This window comes from Borostomias antarcticus, assembly GCF_949987555.1.
Source record: "Borostomias antarcticus genome assembly, chromosome: 1".
Classification (NCBI taxonomy): domain Eukaryota; kingdom Metazoa; phylum Chordata; class Actinopteri; order Stomiiformes; family Stomiidae; genus Borostomias; species Borostomias antarcticus.
This window is the reverse complement of record NC_140234.1, coordinates 17,955,633-17,973,132: the sequence shown is the minus strand read 5'-3', so window position 1 is coordinate 17,973,132 and position 17,500 is coordinate 17,955,633. Positions and strand designations below refer to the sequence as shown.

Below are 17,500 nucleotides of genomic sequence, written 5' to 3'. Positions count from 1 at the left end.
GCAGATGGAGTGGGAGAGATGGAGGGAGGGATGGGAGGGAGGGATGGGAGGGAGGGAGGGATGGGGGGATCATTAGAGAAGTGCTAATTAACAGAAAAGCATGCTGTTTAGCAGCACTTTGTCTCCATGCAATATTGATCCTCCATGAGCGTTATATAGCGTTCTACTGCCTGCAGCGCCAGGCTCACTGTGTGTGTGTGTGTGTGTGTGTGTGTGTGTGTGTGTGTGTGTGTGTGTGTGTGTGTGTGTGTTCTCCCACTCCATTTATTTCTCTTTTTCTCCCTCTCCGCCTGCTGTACAGTATCTTTCAGACAGACAGGCTGAGAAGCAGGCAGACAGACGGTCAGGCTAATGGACAGACAGGCAGGCAGACATATGGTCAGGCTAATGGACAGACAGGCAGACAGCCAGGCTAATGGACAGACAGGCAGACAGACAGTCAGGCAGATGGACAGAGAGGCAGACAGACAGACGGCCAGGCTGATGGACAGACAGACAGACGGCCAGGCTGATGGACAGAGGGGGGAGGGGCAGAAAGCGTAGAGTGATGAGGAGGAGGGAGAGATGTTCTAAGACCGACAGAGATCGAGCAGAGGAGAGGAAAAAGAAACGACGGACAGAAATGTTGATGAAAGAAGAAGGCGAGCGTGTTGGAGCCTTGTCAGCGGAGACTGAGGGATGGCTGTAATACCCCTTTATTGTTATTGCTCGTGTCGTTTCGCCCGCCGTAGACATTGTTATTTTTCAGAGGGGCTTAACTTGATTACAGCCGTATCAGGGCTGGTCCATCAGGAAGACGTACAGCCTGGCTAGCTGTCCCACCCCACGCCCACCATCACCAGCACCACCATCACCATCACCACCACCACCACCACCAACATCACCGCCAGCAGCACCGGTGTCAGACACACATGTCAGACACACATGCACACACGTCAGACACACACGTCAGACACACACATGTAATCGGCATAGGCCGATCTCTGTGCTCATGAGGCCGATATAAAACAATTGTCTGCAGAGTGCATACACGTCTCTGCCCGCAGCGGAATGATCTTAGCGCATGCCACTTCCACGTGGAATGACCGTAACGCAGTGATAATAGTGGGAATGTGCTCTCGAAGGCTCTGTATGGACAGATTACACCTGAGAGAAAATGGTAAGCCTAAAAACTACCTTTTGAAGCTCAATTGAGCTTTTATTGATACATTTATGTGGACACTTTTATACAATGTTTACTTTCTTTAATTCGATCGATTCTTGTCTTTTTGTGTGAATAATGTTGGGTATTGTAATTTGGGATATTAACCTAACCTAGAGAGAGTTGGGTAAAACATGCGACATTACCCAGCTATCAGATCATCTGTGGGCAGCCAGCGGCCCACTGACAACCAACTTGGTGGTCCACCGATGGGAGCCGCGGCGACCCCGCTATGACGTGATCAGTGGCTAGGCAGCGGGGCCACCGCTGGCGCTGCTAGCGGTCCTCCGTCGGTGAGTTGGTGGCTTGCCACTCACATACCACGCCACCAACAAACCGGCAGGACCGCTAGCCAGCGCCAGTGGCTGTAGGTATACATGTACATCTTGCTAGCGACTGTTAGCAGTCTTGGTAGTTGAGCTTGTAACGTTACATTGGATGCAATGTTAGCTAGCCAACTCATCATGCTAGCTGACATTAGCTAGTGCATCTCACAACTTCCCAGAGAAATGGAACGCAGCATAACTACTAGTTAGTCTGACTCTTAGTAGGTAAGCAGGTCTAAGGTTAGCTAGCCAGCTCGTCTAGTCATGCTAGGTAATGTTAGCGAGCACAAGTTAGCTAACGAATGGCATTGCGCTAATGTTAGCATAGCGCTAACTAGCTACTAGGCTAGCTAGCTAGCTAGTATCAGTGTAAATCTTTTTCCTGCATAACATATGCTGCAAATTATAGCTAACAACTAAACAAGATTATTATGATCAGACACCATCAGACAGGAGTGGAGCTAGAACCTTTTTTTTACCCATTACGCTGAGTGCAGACTGGGTTCTTCTAGGGATGGTTATCAGTGATGACTGCCAGGTAGGGAGATTAGTGATGGGAGCCAGGTGTAAAACAGGAACCTGCCCTGCTCGCTGCTGCTGTCTGAGTTGGGCACGCAATTCCCTGGCATGCTGAAGTCCCAGAAGCATCAGAGCCAGGATCTGGCCATAGAGGATCAGTCTAGTGAGGCGGTGGGCAGGCGTGCGGGTCACACGCCCGACCGAGCGCAGATGTTTTTGTGCAAGGAGCACCAGTGGGAGTGTGGGTCCGGCAGATTTACACACTCTGTCTCCCCAGGACTCACTCAGGATCCTTTGCTGGCAGCGGATGTGGAAGGCCTCTAGTGTTTGTATGTGCCTCTGGCAGGGCTCTGGTCCAGGTTTCCGAACCATACAGTAGTGTGGAAAGGCAAACTGCCTTGTACACAGCTGCTTCGGTGGAGATGCTTAGGTCCCTGTTGTGGATTTGGCCTGCCAAAGGCAGCAGAGGCCAGACCAATGCCAACCTGGGTGCCGCCCGGGGTCGGAGGGGAACAGACCCGTTTTAGGGCCGCATTTTCCAGACCCTTCCCTCTCGGGGTGAGGGCTGCTCAGTGGCGTGGGGATCCGCCGGAGAGGCACGCTGTTCCGTCCCCAGCCTCGGCCACCATCTTTCCCATGCCGCCTGCATTCGGGGTTGGGCTGGACACTCCCGGTCACATCCTGACCTGTATCCATCGCCTTTCGCCGCAGGGCTTAGGGGGTGTGGTCGGGTTGGGGTGGGGAGGCTGGGGTGGGGTAGGGTATTTGGAGCAGGCCTGGGTGAAGATTAGATTATAGTGAGGGTACATGTGCGCAGTCTCTGCCCTCGCTGTCTTGGCTCCCCCCGTTGCGTTCTCCAGTGGCGTGCCGAACACGATGACGTGTAGAGGGGAGCTCTAGAACGCCGCCGGAACCCCGGCCTGTCGGTGACTGCCTGGTGCCGGTTTTCTCCACAGATTTTCTCGCTGGGGGTTTACTCCCATAGCCATGGCACATGTGAGTGCACCCATCAGGCATTGGGGGGAGGGGGTTGGGTTTTTGTTCGGAGTGGCCTTCTCCTAGATGGGCAATGAGCCCCTTCCGCCTGTGCGGTTTGCCCATAGCTGGGACAGCGGTTGGCAGGCGCCAGGGCGTGTCCACACACTGGGGATCTTGTTTCTGGGGCCCACTGTTGCTCCAAGGTCCCCGACAGTTTAGCCTGGGACCGCAAGGTTACCATGCGGCCACAAGGAGGCACTGTAGGAGTCTTGACGGTGGAGCGGCTTTGTACCGGCAGAAGAACACTTATACAGTCTTTTCGCCCCCCTGTGAGGAGGGCTTGCTGGCAGCGGCAGCTGAAAGCAGAGTAACTAGGAGAAGCAGCATGCGCTAACTACAAGCACTACACCCACACACACACACACACACACACACACACACACACACAGACACAGACACACACACGTACACATGTACATTACATATTCTTGATTTCGAGCTCTCTCTTTCTCTCGCTCAACTTCTACTGGTATCTCTCCCACGTCCCCAGGATGTCTGATTCACAGTTTTTTGATAAGTGTGTTCCTGTTACCTACAAGCGAATGCACGCGCACACACATGCACACACACCCACACACCCACACACACCCTCACATCCCACAGCCATTCTGCGCTCAAGTGGTTTCAAACGTCCTTGTTCAGTGTGGATCGATGTGGATGAGTGTGCAGCCGGAAGGCTCTATGTGGTGGTGGGTGGTGGTGGTGCGGGGGGGGGGGGGGGGGGGGGGGCGACGACTTGAATGTGCTGTGTCATGTAGAGTGGATCAAAATGCACTCTGTCATGGTTGACGTGCATGACGGACTCACCCCGGGGGTAGAACACATGCACGCTCACCGGCACACAAACCCCACGCAGGGCTCACCTGTCTGCCTCTGCGCTCCTCCGAGGCCGGCGGAAGGAAGGGAGAGAATAACGGAAAGATGAGTGCGCTCTCTAGACAGTTCTTCCATCTCTCTCTCTCCCTCTAAAACCATACCTCCAGTCTCAGCCAACAGGGGTGGAGGAGCCTGGCTAGTGAGCGAGAGGAATGCTGGCTTCGCTAGTGTTTTCCAGCCCTCCATTTCAACGCTCTTCCAAGTGGACATTTGCACACACACACACACACACACACACACACACACACACACACAGAGAAATATGCCCATTTCATATTGATATGTCTAATCTTCAACTCAGTCGCCAATAGCTTTTTCTGTGTCTGTCTCTCATCCATACTGTTGATACAGATACTTCCCCTTTGCTCCGTGCCAGAGATCCCCATTGATCTCTTTAAGCCATCATTGAAGTATTCTCCAGCGCAGTGATTGTTGGTGTTTGTTAAGGGATTATGTGCCTTCAGTTACTCTCATTCACCCAGTGTGTGCCTTTGTTTGTTATTCATCACAGTGGTCGGAGTGGAGGCGTAACAGCGAAAAGGCTGGCTGGGTGCCTGCCCTGTGTGTGTGTGTGTGTGTGTGTGTGTGTGTGTGTGTGTGTGTGTGTGTGTGTGTGTGTGTGTGTGTGTGTGTGTGTGTGTGTGTGCCCGCGGTGGGTGCGTGTGTGTGTGAGTTTTAAATGCGTGCGTGCCGGGTGTCATGTTGTAATGAATGCTAATCCTCTTTTATCTCCTTTGACCCCTGAGGCACAGGCAGTGTTAATTCTGACTATAAAGTGCTCGTGCTTCACGCTGTGTTTGTGTGTGTCTGCGTGTGCATGTGTGTGTGTGTGTGTGTGTGTGTGAAAGAGAGAGAGAAAGAGACTTAAAGAGAGAGAGGGAGAGAGAGAGATGATGGAACCACCAAACATTTAAACGCAACTTGCTTTCTTTTTCTTTCTCTTCACAGGGGACATTGTGGAGTTATGGGGTGTGGTAGTGTGATATTGTGGAGTTATGGGGTATGGTAGTGTGATATTGTGGAGTTATGGGGTGTGTTAGTGTGATATTGTGGAGTTATGGGGTGTGGTAGTGTGATATTGGGGAGTTATGGGTTTGTGGTAGTGTGATATTGTGGAGTTATGGGGTATGGTAGTGTGATATTGTGGAGTTATGGTGTGTGGTAGTGTGATATTGTGGAGTTATGGGGTGTGGTAGTGTGATATTGTGCAGTTATGGGGTGTGGTAGTGTGATATTGTATCCAATATTCCGATCCGAAACATTTGCAGAATGACTACCACCTGATTACAAAATAGGGGATGACCATAATGTGTGTGTGTGTGTGTGTGTGTGTGTGTGTGTGTGTGTGTGTGTGTGTGTGTGTCCGTCCAGTTGTCCCGTGGAGATGGCGGCATCCCGCCAGTCGCCTGTGGGGTCATTACTGTAGTTCTCTCTGAGGCGATGTGGGGTCTTTACTGTAGTTCTCTCTGAGGCGATGTGGGGTCTTTACTGTAGTTCTCTCTGAGGCGATGTGGGGTCTTTACTGTAGTTCTCTCTGAGGGGATGGGGGGTCTTTACTGTAGTTCTCTCTGAGGCGATGTGAGGTCTTTACTGTAGTTCTCTCTGAGGCGATGTGGGGTCTTTACTGTAGTTCTCTCTGAGGCGATGTGGGGTCTTTACTGTAGTTCTCTCTGAGGCGATGTGGGGTCTTTACTGTAGTTCTCTCTGAGGTGATGTGGGGTCTTTACTGTTCTCTCTGAGGCGATGTGGGGTCTTTACTGTAGTTCTCTCTGAGCCGATGCTGTTGTCTCTCACTGCGCCGAGCATCCGAGACCGCCGGCGCTCTTTGTCACACTGTCTCTTGTTCCTTCACAAAGGCCTTTTTTCTTTGCCTCGATTTTTTGTCCTTCAACTTTCTCTTCCCTCTCTTCAGATGGTCAAGGCTATGCGCCACCATGTCCCGAGCCTCACACAAGGCACCGATAAAGAGATTCACCTCCTTGTCTCCGTGTAACCCAGGATGAAAGGGGATTACGCAACATGCCACAATTACCGCCACTAGACAGAGAGCGGAGGGGGGGGGTTAGCCTTCAATTCCCAGAAAGCATTCAAAGCCCTTTTTCAATTTTCAGTAAAGAACATTACAAAGATGGGAGGAAAATAATTTGGACAAAAGTTGTTGAAGTGCGTGCTTGATCTCTGGTCTTCCATTATTAAAGGGGTTTGCTTGCAGAATGAAGGAGAGATCAAAACTGAATTAGAGTGGCAATGAAGTCTGGAGATGGGGAATGAAGGAGGGAGAGAGGGCCACCTCAAATTACGGAGGGTGGGAGAGATGAGAGGAAGAAGGGGAGGAGGGAAGGAAGGAGGGTGAGAAAGAGGGATGGGTTAAAGGGTGAAAGTCAAAGAGAGAGGAGATGGTGCCAGGATAAACGATGATATGTTTCCAGATGCCAGGAGATTGTCAGGAGCCCAACAATAAATTGAGACCGGAGCGAATTAGCTGTCCCTCTTTCACAGCTACCACCCTTAGAGAAACTATTTTAGACTTACTGAGGAACATCTATCTTTCTGCTTGACTACCACGGAGCAATTGAGCACCACACTGGCTGTCGGAGTGCCGTCATTAGCCTCAGACGCTAACGATTTCCATCCGCTCTCACTAGCCTCCGGAGCTAATGATTGGCACCCACACTCAATAGCCTCCAATGGTACAGTTACAATTTATACCCTGAGAAACCAGGCTAATGCACTGCCAGAATAAGTGAGCTTTTTAGTTGCCGTTGGTATTTTGGCTAATTGACCACAAAAGGCTAAAAGCTCTCCATGCCCTAAATGTCTCCTGTATTAACTTATGTCCTTTGTGGGTCATTTGGTGTGTGCACGTGTTCATCCCCACGTGCTTATCTCTGTTTGAAAACGCCCGAGGAATTTGAAGTGTTTAACTGCTTTGTCTTACGTAATTGATATTGAGGCAAACAAGCTGATATGAAATATTTGTTCTGTGTGTGCGTGCGATTTGGAATGTTTCGCAATTCCCCAAAGACACCATCAGGCTGAGTAAGTAAAACAAATTGGCATTAATTATGCAATCTCTGCACACCAGTTCAGATGAGAAGGGACAGCAAAGCCGTGTGTGTGTGTGTGTGTGTGTGTGTGTGTGTGTGTGTGTGTGTGTGTGTAGGTGTGTGTGCATGTGTGTGTGTGTGTGTGTGTGTTTGTGTGTGTGTGCATAGCTGGACATATTCACTGCAGTGGGAAAAGAATGCAGAGTCAGAACAGAGTGTGGTTGAGATGTGCTCTCTGTCCAGGAGGCACGCTTTCATCCTGCCTAATACATTTATTGCCTAACATGTGGCTGGTTTGGCTATGGTGTGTGTGCATTTGTGTGTGTGTGTGTGTGTGTGTGTGTGTGTGTGTGTGTGTGTGTGTGTGTGTGTGTGTGTGTGTGTGCGTTGTCCTGTCTGGCAGTACTCTCAGACCACAGACAGGGTGCTCTTTGTGCCGAAAGTGATGTCATAATCTGTCTGATGTGCACACTCCAACTGAACTTGGTAAAAGAACACACACTCACCCATGGACTGACACATACACAAGCCCCGCCCCCCAATGGAAAAAAAATACACTCTCCAGCGACCGACCCCAGCTCCTTTGACCATGAGGAATAGCAATGTGTGTGTGTGTGTGTGTGTGTGTGTGTGTGTGTGTGTGTGTGTGTGTGTGTGTGTGTGTGTGTGTGTGTGCGTGCGTGCGTGTGTGTCTATAGAGATCTCATCCCGAAGGTTCTGATCGATATTTCTACTTTGGTACCAAGGAGGGATGCAGTGACATTCAGACAGTATTAATAATGTACAGCTGGCTGGGATGGGAGTAAGTACTGACCCTGCTGACCTGCGCTACTGTACGCAGGAACACTGCACACAATATCTTATCAGAGAAATACAAGAACCCTTAGAGAGAGAGAGAGAGAGAGAGAGTGAGCGAGAGAGAGAGAGAGAGAGAAAGAGAGAGAGAGGGAGAGAGAGAGAAAGAGAGAGACAGAGAAAGAGAAAGAGAGGGAGAGAAAGAGAGAGTGGGAGAGAGAGGGAGAGAGAGAGAGAGAGAGAGTGGGAGAGGGAGAGGGAAAGAGAGAGAAAAGGAGAGAGAGAGGGAGAGAGAGAGAGAGAGAGAGAGAGAGAGAGAGAGAGGGGGCTCTTGCACAAAGGGGAGGGGAGAGCGAATAGCTCCCCAAACACACTCTTCCTCGGCTGTAGAGTGTGTGTGTGAGTGGACCTGTTGCTTTTAGTTTGGACCGTGTACTTTTCCATTGGAACAGAGGGTGCTGAAATCACTGGCACAGCTTGCTCTGATTAATATTGATAGGAATAGCAGGCCCTCAGTGCCTCACCCCTGTCTCTCTCTCTCTCTCTCTCTCTCTCTCTTTCACTCACTCACTCACTCTCTTCCTCCTTCTATCCTCTCTGTTGTTGCTGTTCTCCTGTGGCTCGTCCGTGAGTGGAATTCTGGGACGGATATTATCCTCCATGCTATTGCCAAACAACAGACACATTAATCATCCAGTGTCGCTGTAGTGCCATGCAACAGACCTGGGCAGCCCACACAATTGTGTGTGTGGTCATTGTGTTTGTTTTGTCTTTCTTCTCATCCCTCCCATCTCTCTCTCTCTCTCTCTCTCTCTCATACACACACACATACACACACATACACATACACACAAAACATAAGCACACACACTTCCTCCTCATACACATACACACACACACACATACACATACACACACACACAAAACATAAGCACACACACTTCCTAAAAAGTCTTGGCACGAGAGTCCTACATGAAGCAACGAAGGAACATAACATATCGACTCAATCCCCCTTTTAAGAGTGTCACTCTCAAGGCCTGCGCCACGCTGGGCCAAGGCCTCAGACATGCTTCAGACATGCTTCAGACATGCTTCAGACATGCTTCAGACATGCTTCAGACATGCTTCAGACATGCTTCAGACATGCTTCAGACATGCTTCAGACATGCTAAAGACATGCTTCACTGGGGTCCAGCAACCAGGCCATGGTGAGAGTGTGGAAAGAGACATGGAGATCTGAAGAAAAGAGAAAGAAAGAAAGAAAGAAAGAAAGAAAGAAAGAAAGAAAGAAAGAAAGAAAGAAAGAAAGAAAGAAAGAAAGAAAGAAAGAAAGAAAGAAAGAAAGAAAGAAAGAAAGAAAGAAAGAAAGAAAGAAAGAAAGAACTGTGAGATTGACAGAGCAGACCAACAAAGAGGGAGAGACGGAGATTTAGGGAGAGATAGGGAGAGATAGGGAGAGAGGGAGAGATTGGGAGAGAGGGAGAGATAGGGAGAGAGGGAGAGAGGGAGAGATAGGGAGAGAGGGCTTGGAGTAGAGGAAGAGAAGAATGGAACTCTGCCACTCCACTCGTTAGGCTGCAGTATCTGGTTGCCGAGAGACGGGTCTGCTGATGCGATATGATAGGAGCAGGAGAACAGCATGTGACCACTCCCCTCTGCTCTTTCACTGGCCGTCTCACATTCTGCTTGTTAAGGGGGAGGCGGCGCATGCATGACCCTGGCTAAGGAGTTCAAACACACTGAGGTTTGCAGGTGTGTGTGTCTCGGTTTACATCTGTGATCTTCACTCAAATACATGCTCTCTCTCTCTCTCTCTCTCACACACACACACACACACACCCCTAATCCTTGGATAAAACAATAAAACAAATCACACACTTGTTGTCTCTTATATTGCATAATGGTTTGTCAATGAACCACACTGATTATAGTAGTGAAAATACTGGATATGATTATATTGGAAATACTATATATCTTTAAAGTAACAAGCCCAAAAGAGTGAGAGAGAAAGCATCACCCAGCTAATACTGTACAACACAGCAACAAGGAATTCAATGCATTGTACTATTTAACAAAATGGGTTTCGGAGGTAGGCCGGGAGGGGTGGGGATTTTGTCAGTTGCATTTTCCAAAGTCTAGCTCTTCCTGGATTCTCCAAAATTGCCTACCTTAGCTTAAATTCGCACTGAAATGAAAAAAGCATTCTGTCCCATTTTGGTTCACATAATTGGTCATAGTGTTCACCTATTCAACGATGTATGCCAAAAAAATTACAAAATTCTACTTTTGTTGTAATCTTATATCAAAGTAGGCTATATAATTTCTTATTTCCTGGAAAACGGTAGGTCACGTGCAGTGACGACAACAGGTACCTTAGATTTTAGGGTTTTCTTCTATTCTTCTATTTCTTCTATTCTTCTATCGAATCTGTCTAAAGTTCTTAAAACCCATCCACTTGTCAAACAAATTCCTCTAAACATTATGTCCCACCCTCATAGCTTGTTTGCGTCGGAAATACGTCAAACTATGTAAGTTAGATGATCTCAAACGTCCGTTTCTGTGCGACTTAAAAGAACCTTGTATTAAACACTTTTTGTTGCATTTTTTTGGTGATGCTGTCTACCTCATTTAGGATTTCTAGCTTTAGTGTCTTATTTCTCCAAGACATGCAGCAGCAGACATGTGGGGCGGCTGTGTCTCAGTGGTAGAGCGGGTCGTCCGATGATCGTAGGGTCCGTGGGTCAAATCCCGCCTCCTCCTGTCCACATGTCGAAGTTTCCTTGGGCAAGACACTGAACCCCAAATTGTTCCCAATGAGCAGGCTAGCACCTTGCATGGCAGCCATTGGTGTGTGGACGAGTGAATGAGAGGCCATTGTAAAGTGCTTTGGATAAAGGCGCTAAATAAGTGCAGTCCATTTACATATTGATGCTGTATCTATCTATCTTACAGTATATTTGACTCCATTTGTGTTCTCTCATTTGTGTTGTGACATTGTGCATCAGCCATCCTGACCCATTCTCTCGCAACACTATTTTGTGTTTTTTTGTGTGTGTGTGTGTGTGTGTGTGTGTGTGTGAGAGAGAGAGAGAGAGAGAGGAGGTGCGTGTGTGTATATTGGACTCGTTTAGTAAGGGTGAAAATTAATTGACGCTATCTCGGAGGGACAGGAGGGGATGGCAGCCAGTAATTATTGTGGTCTTGTTACAAGGTCATTACGGTGATTGTAACTGGCGAAACCTGACACTTCAGTTCAAATGCCACATCAGTAGTAAAAGGGGCCCAGGACAGGAGTCTGTGTAAATGTCTTGCCCCTGACTGTATGCCAGTGTTGTTGTTAGGCCCGGGCATCCGAGGCTTCTGAATAGCCCTAATTGGCTGTGTCTGGACCCATAATTTGCATATTTCCAAGATGGTAGCTACCCCAAAATGAGTTTCACCATAACTTTGGACTCTTTTGGCAAACTTGTTGTCACTTTTTTGAGCATTAGAAACACACTGGAATACTCAGATTTGTGATTGAATCTAGAGCACCCGAATTTGTATATTACCAATATGCCCGCTATCCCCTGACAGAAGTCTTCACAGAGGAGATGGAGAGGAGCCAGAATCAGACCTTACAGATACATGTTTGTGTGCGTGCGCGTGTGTGTGTGTGTGTGTGTGTGTGTGTGTGTGTGTGGTTAGCTTCATCCTACACCTGCTCTGTTGGAGATAAGGGGGCAGAAGCACACCTGGGTGATGGTGCTGGGACCCCAGGGACAGCACACTGGCCAAACAGGCTGTTGGATGGAGAACCAGACAACAGAACACTCCATCCTCTAATCCCAACTCCCAGCTTCGGATTTATTTTGTCTTCCAGTAATTATAGTTTATGCAAGTGCTGCCGAACGGAACTCGTTAAAAGTGATCCATGATGGGATATCAGCGCATGTCAAGTCAGTTATCCCACTCTTATATATGGCTGTATTTATGTATTTTTAAAATAAAATAAAATAATATTGAACCTTTATTTAACCAGATAAAACTTGTTGAGATTAAACGAAATCTCTTCGAAATCTTCCAGAGTGACCTGGCCAAGAGGGCAGCGCATAATAAAAACACATAACCATCCAGGTTTCATACATACTGTACAGAACAACAATAAAACATTGATGTTTCAGGAGTGCAGGACTGGCGGGAATAGGCTGCTTGATTCACCATTTGTGTGATAGGATACCAGCGGGCTCTAGACCGGAAACTGAGTGAATAGAGAGCCTGGGAACGCGAGGCTAGCTCCAGTAGATTTCAGTGTTCCGTTGAGCAGCACTTGCATAAACTATACTTACAGGAAGACGAAATAAGTCAGAAAGGTAGGACAGTTTCCCTGTCTTCTGAATGTTTATTGTTACCATACAATACTTTCATTAAGTTTCAGTAAGTCATGTTTATTTAAATTGCAAAAGCAGTTGAAATTCGATACTCCATTAGTTTCACCATCGGGAGTCTGGGGCTGTTTACTTTGCTGACGCGGCCACCTACCGGTTTCCGGGCGTGTCCAAACAATCTGCGGGCGCGTGAGCAGGTTGCAGTATTTCTTCCATCATGTCATATAGCCTCCAGAATAATATATATTTTTTAACAAATGGCCATTGTTCCCCTTTAATGGTCTCTCTTTAAGAGGACACACAATTAAATACACAGAATAATAACTAACCTGTAGTCTTCTTATGCTCCAAAAGCAGAAAATAGACACCAAGTTTTCCAAGAGTCAAAAGTTATGGTAAAACTAATTTTCGGGTAGCTGCCATCTGGGAAATATGCAAATTAGGGGTCCAGACACACCCAATCGTAAAGATAAGCATTCCAGCATGTTTCTAATGGTAAAAAAAACAAAACAGACACCAAGTTTTCATTTGAAACTCATCTGGTTCAAAAGTTATAGCCCAAACCTTTTTCAGACAGTGGCCATATTGGATTTGGCTGTCATGGTGACCCTGGGGATCGCCTCTTGCTTAATCATTAGAGCAGGGCCAAATTGGGTGCTTTTGCACACATTTGCACAAACATAGCCTCATATCTCCCTAAGTCCCTTGACTATATAACTGTGCACAAGCTTCATACAAAATATCAGCACCATCGGAGCAAGTTTGATGGAGCTACAGTCTGAAAACATTTTTTGTGCAAGGTAAAAAAATTAATTAATTCAAAGGTCCCCTAAGTCTTTGATTGCATAATTGTGTTTACTTGTTTAAGTTGCAAATGTGCAATTTTCTTAATACATCTGACTAAATGAGAGCATAATGTTTCAAGTTTCATGCTAGCAAGTCTTGGATGCTAGCCAGGGAGAAGTGACAGGAGAGAGGGGGGACGGATGTAACGTCCCATGGAGGAACAAAAGTAACATTGTTCTTGTATCTGCTGTCCTGGTACCATGTGGGGGTCTGCTGAGCTTTGTGAGCGTGTTTGTAAGTATGTTTGTGTGTTTGCAGCCTTGCTTCTCTCCAACAGCTGAAATATGGCTGAGAGATGTCTGGTATAATGAGGCCAAGGTGATTTATAACCGCATGTTCTGTCTGGAGCTAGCACACATGCGCACACACGCACACACACACACACACACACACACACACACACACACACACACACACACACACACACACACACACACACACACACACACACACACACACACAAATTGCATTATGGAGCTCCCAGGTTTCAATGCTGTATTGATGCTATTACACAAAACTATGCTTTGTTTTGATAGAGTGACTAGGGGGTTCAATCACTGAAGAGTTTTGATCTCTCCACTTATGTCAGTCGGTGTGTAAAGGCGGAAGAAGTCATGTCTGTTCATTTAGCTTTTAATCACTGCGCCTGATTGTCTCTTTTGGAAGCTTCAAAACTTCAAAACTGAATTGCACACTCCTGCACACATGTATCACACAAAACACACGCACACAAACACTCACACGCACGCGCCCTCACACGCACACGCGCACATGCACACACATGCACACACACACACACACACACACGTGCGCACACGCACACACACACACACACACACACACACACACACACAAAGCCAAGGCCTCCAAATGCAATAGCCTAGATGTAATTCTGTGAGTGAAGTGGTCTGGCAGGTAAATGAGACTTGTACAGACAAAGCCAAGAAATTCAGTTAACCTAGTCTGACACTAAAGGCACAACATGGGTTTGGGGAAAGATATATATATATATATATATATATATATATATATAGAGAGAGAGAGAGAGAGAGGAGAGAGAGAGAGAGAGAGAGAGAGAGAGAGAGAGAGAGAGAGAGAGAGAGAGAGAGAGAGAGAGAGAGAGAGAGAGAGAGAGAGAGAGAGAGAGAGAGAGAGAGAGAAAAACAGTTTGTGTGTGTTTGTGTGTGTGTCTGTGTGTGTGTGAGAGAGAGAGAGAGAGAGGGGGGGGGGGATAGCAAGATATAGAGCAAGAGGGAGTGACAGGTGACAGTGAGGGAGAGAGAGAAAGAAAGAGAGAGAAAGAGAGAGAAAGAGAGAGAGAGGCAAGCAGGCACAGGTAGGATCTTTGGATAACCTGTTCAGTGTGCTAGGCAAATATTGCACGAAAAAAAGCATGACACACGATGCATTCGCAGCATGAACAATTCCAATAGCATTTTCGATTAGAAATATTATGCCGACTGTGGTGACTTTACACATTACAACTTTTAAAGAAGATTAATGAGTGAAATGTTGCCCACAAACCAGCATGACATGCAGGAAAGTAAACCAGAGGACTGGGGGGGGGTTAGTAATGTCAGACAGTCAGACGCACCTAAATGTCAGACACCCATAGGGCAACAGACAGGAAATGGAGAGACATTAGCCAATGGCCTCTGATCAGGACTGAGTCACACAGAGACCAGAGAGACTGGCCTGTCACAGTCAGGCGTAAGGCCAGTCAAGACGTTGGGATCACTCTGACGTCCAGCTCTCGACCAATCAATGTGCTGGCATCCAGTCTCACGTTCAGCTCCCGGCCAATGGCAGTTTAACGTCTCTCTGTAACCAGGCAAGGTTTGTCCACAATGAGCCAATGAGGAAGCCCGGGGAGGGAAGAGGCGAGGTGGGAGCATAGTGACAGCAGGCAATGAAGGACAGTGAACCGTGAATGCTCCATGAGGAGAGATGGAGAGAGAGGAGGAAAGATTGAACCACTGGGGCCGTACTGTACGTACAGTAGTTCAGTGGGTAGAGCGTCCGACCAGTGACCAGACCAGAGGTCCCCTGTCCAGAACTGGGTCAGGCCACATGACAAGTGATTTCCCACCGGTCATTGCCTGCTGTTGTGCCCTTGAGCAAGGCACTTGACCACAACACAAGCTCGGAATTTGTAAGTGGCTTTGGAGAACGTGTCTGGTAAATTGTGAACAAGAGAGTGAGAAAAGGGGAAGAGAGTTGGAGGAAGACTGATTACAGGAGGATAGAGAGTGGTTGAGGTCTGCTGCTCTGTATTCATGAGGGGCATGACGAGCAAGCAAGGGAAATGGACTGATAGAGAGACAGAGGAGGAGAAAGAGAGAGAGAGAGAAAGAGAAAGGAGAGGAAGTAGGAGATATAGAATATTACACATGACCAGGGGAGTGTTCAGCCCAGCAGGCATTATGAGAGTATAAATGACATTCTCTCCCACTCCCTCCAGAGCTGCAGACTGCTCTATGAATATAATCGCCTACTCCAGCCAGACACGGCAGACACCAGCACACCAGCAGAATGCTGTATGGAGGACACAAGTCTCTAGCTCTTGGTCTCTCTTTCTCTCTCTCTCTCTCTCTCTCTCTCTCTCTCTCTCTCTCTCTCTCTCTCTCTCTCTCTCTCTCTCTCTCTCACACACACTCTCTCTCTCTGTCACACTCTCTCTGTCTCTGTATCATAATCTGATAACAGACGCAGATAGCTAATCCTCTGTCTCTGTGCTCTGCTTGCTAATGTGCCTCTCATGGGCACCGGCAGAAGAATGAGAGAGGACGCTTGTTTGCGTAGGATTGAGAACGCAGGAATCGTTTTTATGACTTTTTGTTTAACTATTGAATGTGTGGACCCCAGTGGTAGATCAGGCCACTCCCACATGAAAGCTAAGGGCCAATGATGAGTCTAGGCTGGTTTATGGGTGTCATTCGGGTGCTATGTTGTGATTGTGGCACTGCTGTTCTGATACACCCATCTCCTCTCCTCCTCTCCTCTCCTCTCCTCTCCTCTCCTCTCCTCTCCTCTCCTCTCCTCTCCTCTCCTCTCCTCTCCTCTCCTCTCCGCTCCGCTCCGCTCCGCTCCGCTCCTCTCCTCTCCTCAGGGTCGTTGTTCCAGAGAGAACTGTAAGTACCTGCACCCCCGCCCCACCTAAAGACCCAGCTGGAGATCAACGGCAGGAACAACCTGATCCAGCAGAAGAACATGGCCATGCTGGCCCAGCAGATGCAGCTGGCCAACGCCATGATGCCTGGCACACAGCTACAGCCAGTAGTGAGAGGACACACGCACACAGACACGCGCGCACACACACACACACGCATACACGTACACGCACCAGACACACGCACACACACATAGTGGGTGGTTCACAGCCCAAACTGGCCGTTTTTTTGGAAGCCATTTGACTTGGCAGAGGGCTCCAAGGATCTTGAAGGTGATTGTCTAAAGCAGCACAGCGCAAACAAACCCTCATCCAGCTCAGTGAGTCAGACTAGGAGACCAAACAGAACATAGGCCCACTGATTGACTCGTTTGCATCCATCCCTCCATCCTGTCCTCTGTTCATATACAGTACTTCCTCTCTGTGTGCAACAGGGAATTGTTGCAATAGATACGAGATTCAAAATTCAAGATTCAAGATCAGTTTTATTTGACATGTATAGGGTTCACACATGCTAGGAATTTGACTAGGGTTAAATGGTGCATTCATTTGTGGTCGGAGCTGGCAAGTCGCAAGTGGCAAAATACCTACCTCTGACCTGTGTGCATTCGAGCTATAGCGAATGATATGATTATGATATGATATTGACTTCAGCCGGCAACTGGGGGCTGAGAAACATCCGAATTTGCAACGAGGAAGTGTGAGTTCATGCAGCGTTTTATTTAATCATTCCTAGTAGCAAGTCGCAATTTGCCACCTCCCAGTTATAAACGAACGCACCAAAAGCATAGACTGTTGCAGACGACATAGGACAGGGTGCAGGACAGGACAGGACAGTGCAAAGACATAACAGTGCATATACAAAATACAGTGCAAACAAAATACTGTTGTTTTTGTATTACGATAAACAGCACTGTTAAAAAAAATGAGTATCAGTATTAGTATTCCACTGCTGACACCCACACACACGCGCGTGCGCACACGGTCGCACGCACGCACGCACACACACAGGCACACAAGCACACAAGCACACTTGTGTGTGTGCAGAGTCGGTGAGTTCGCCGTGATCAAGCGAAGGGAGCCAGAGGAGAGGCGCCCCGCGGAGAGGAGGATACGAACTCACGAAAGTGCCGAAAGGACGAGAGGCGATAGATGTTAGCCAGCGACAGCGCGGCCCTCGTTAGCTGCCCGCCAGGTAGAAGGAGAGGGGAACGAGAGAAGAGGAGAGCGAGACTGTCGTGACCGCAAGGGCAGAGAGGATGAGAGGAAGGGAGGATGGAGAAAGGTGGAGTGGGCGATGAACGAGGTGCAGACAT

The 17,500-nt window shown here is 48.0% G+C and overlaps 1 protein-coding gene across 1 annotated transcript in view; it reads left to right on the top strand.

Moving 5' to 3' along the window:
• Positions 1–17,500, top strand: part of LOC311313871 (muscleblind-like protein 1) — a 41,329-nt gene that overhangs the window by 9,999 nt on the left and 13,830 nt on the right. Inside the window, 2 exon segments of the mRNA XM_084444112.1 lie at positions 16,125–16,158; positions 16,161–16,294. Of these exon segments, the coding sequence (XP_084300238.1) occupies positions 16,125–16,158; positions 16,161–16,294 (168 nt within the window).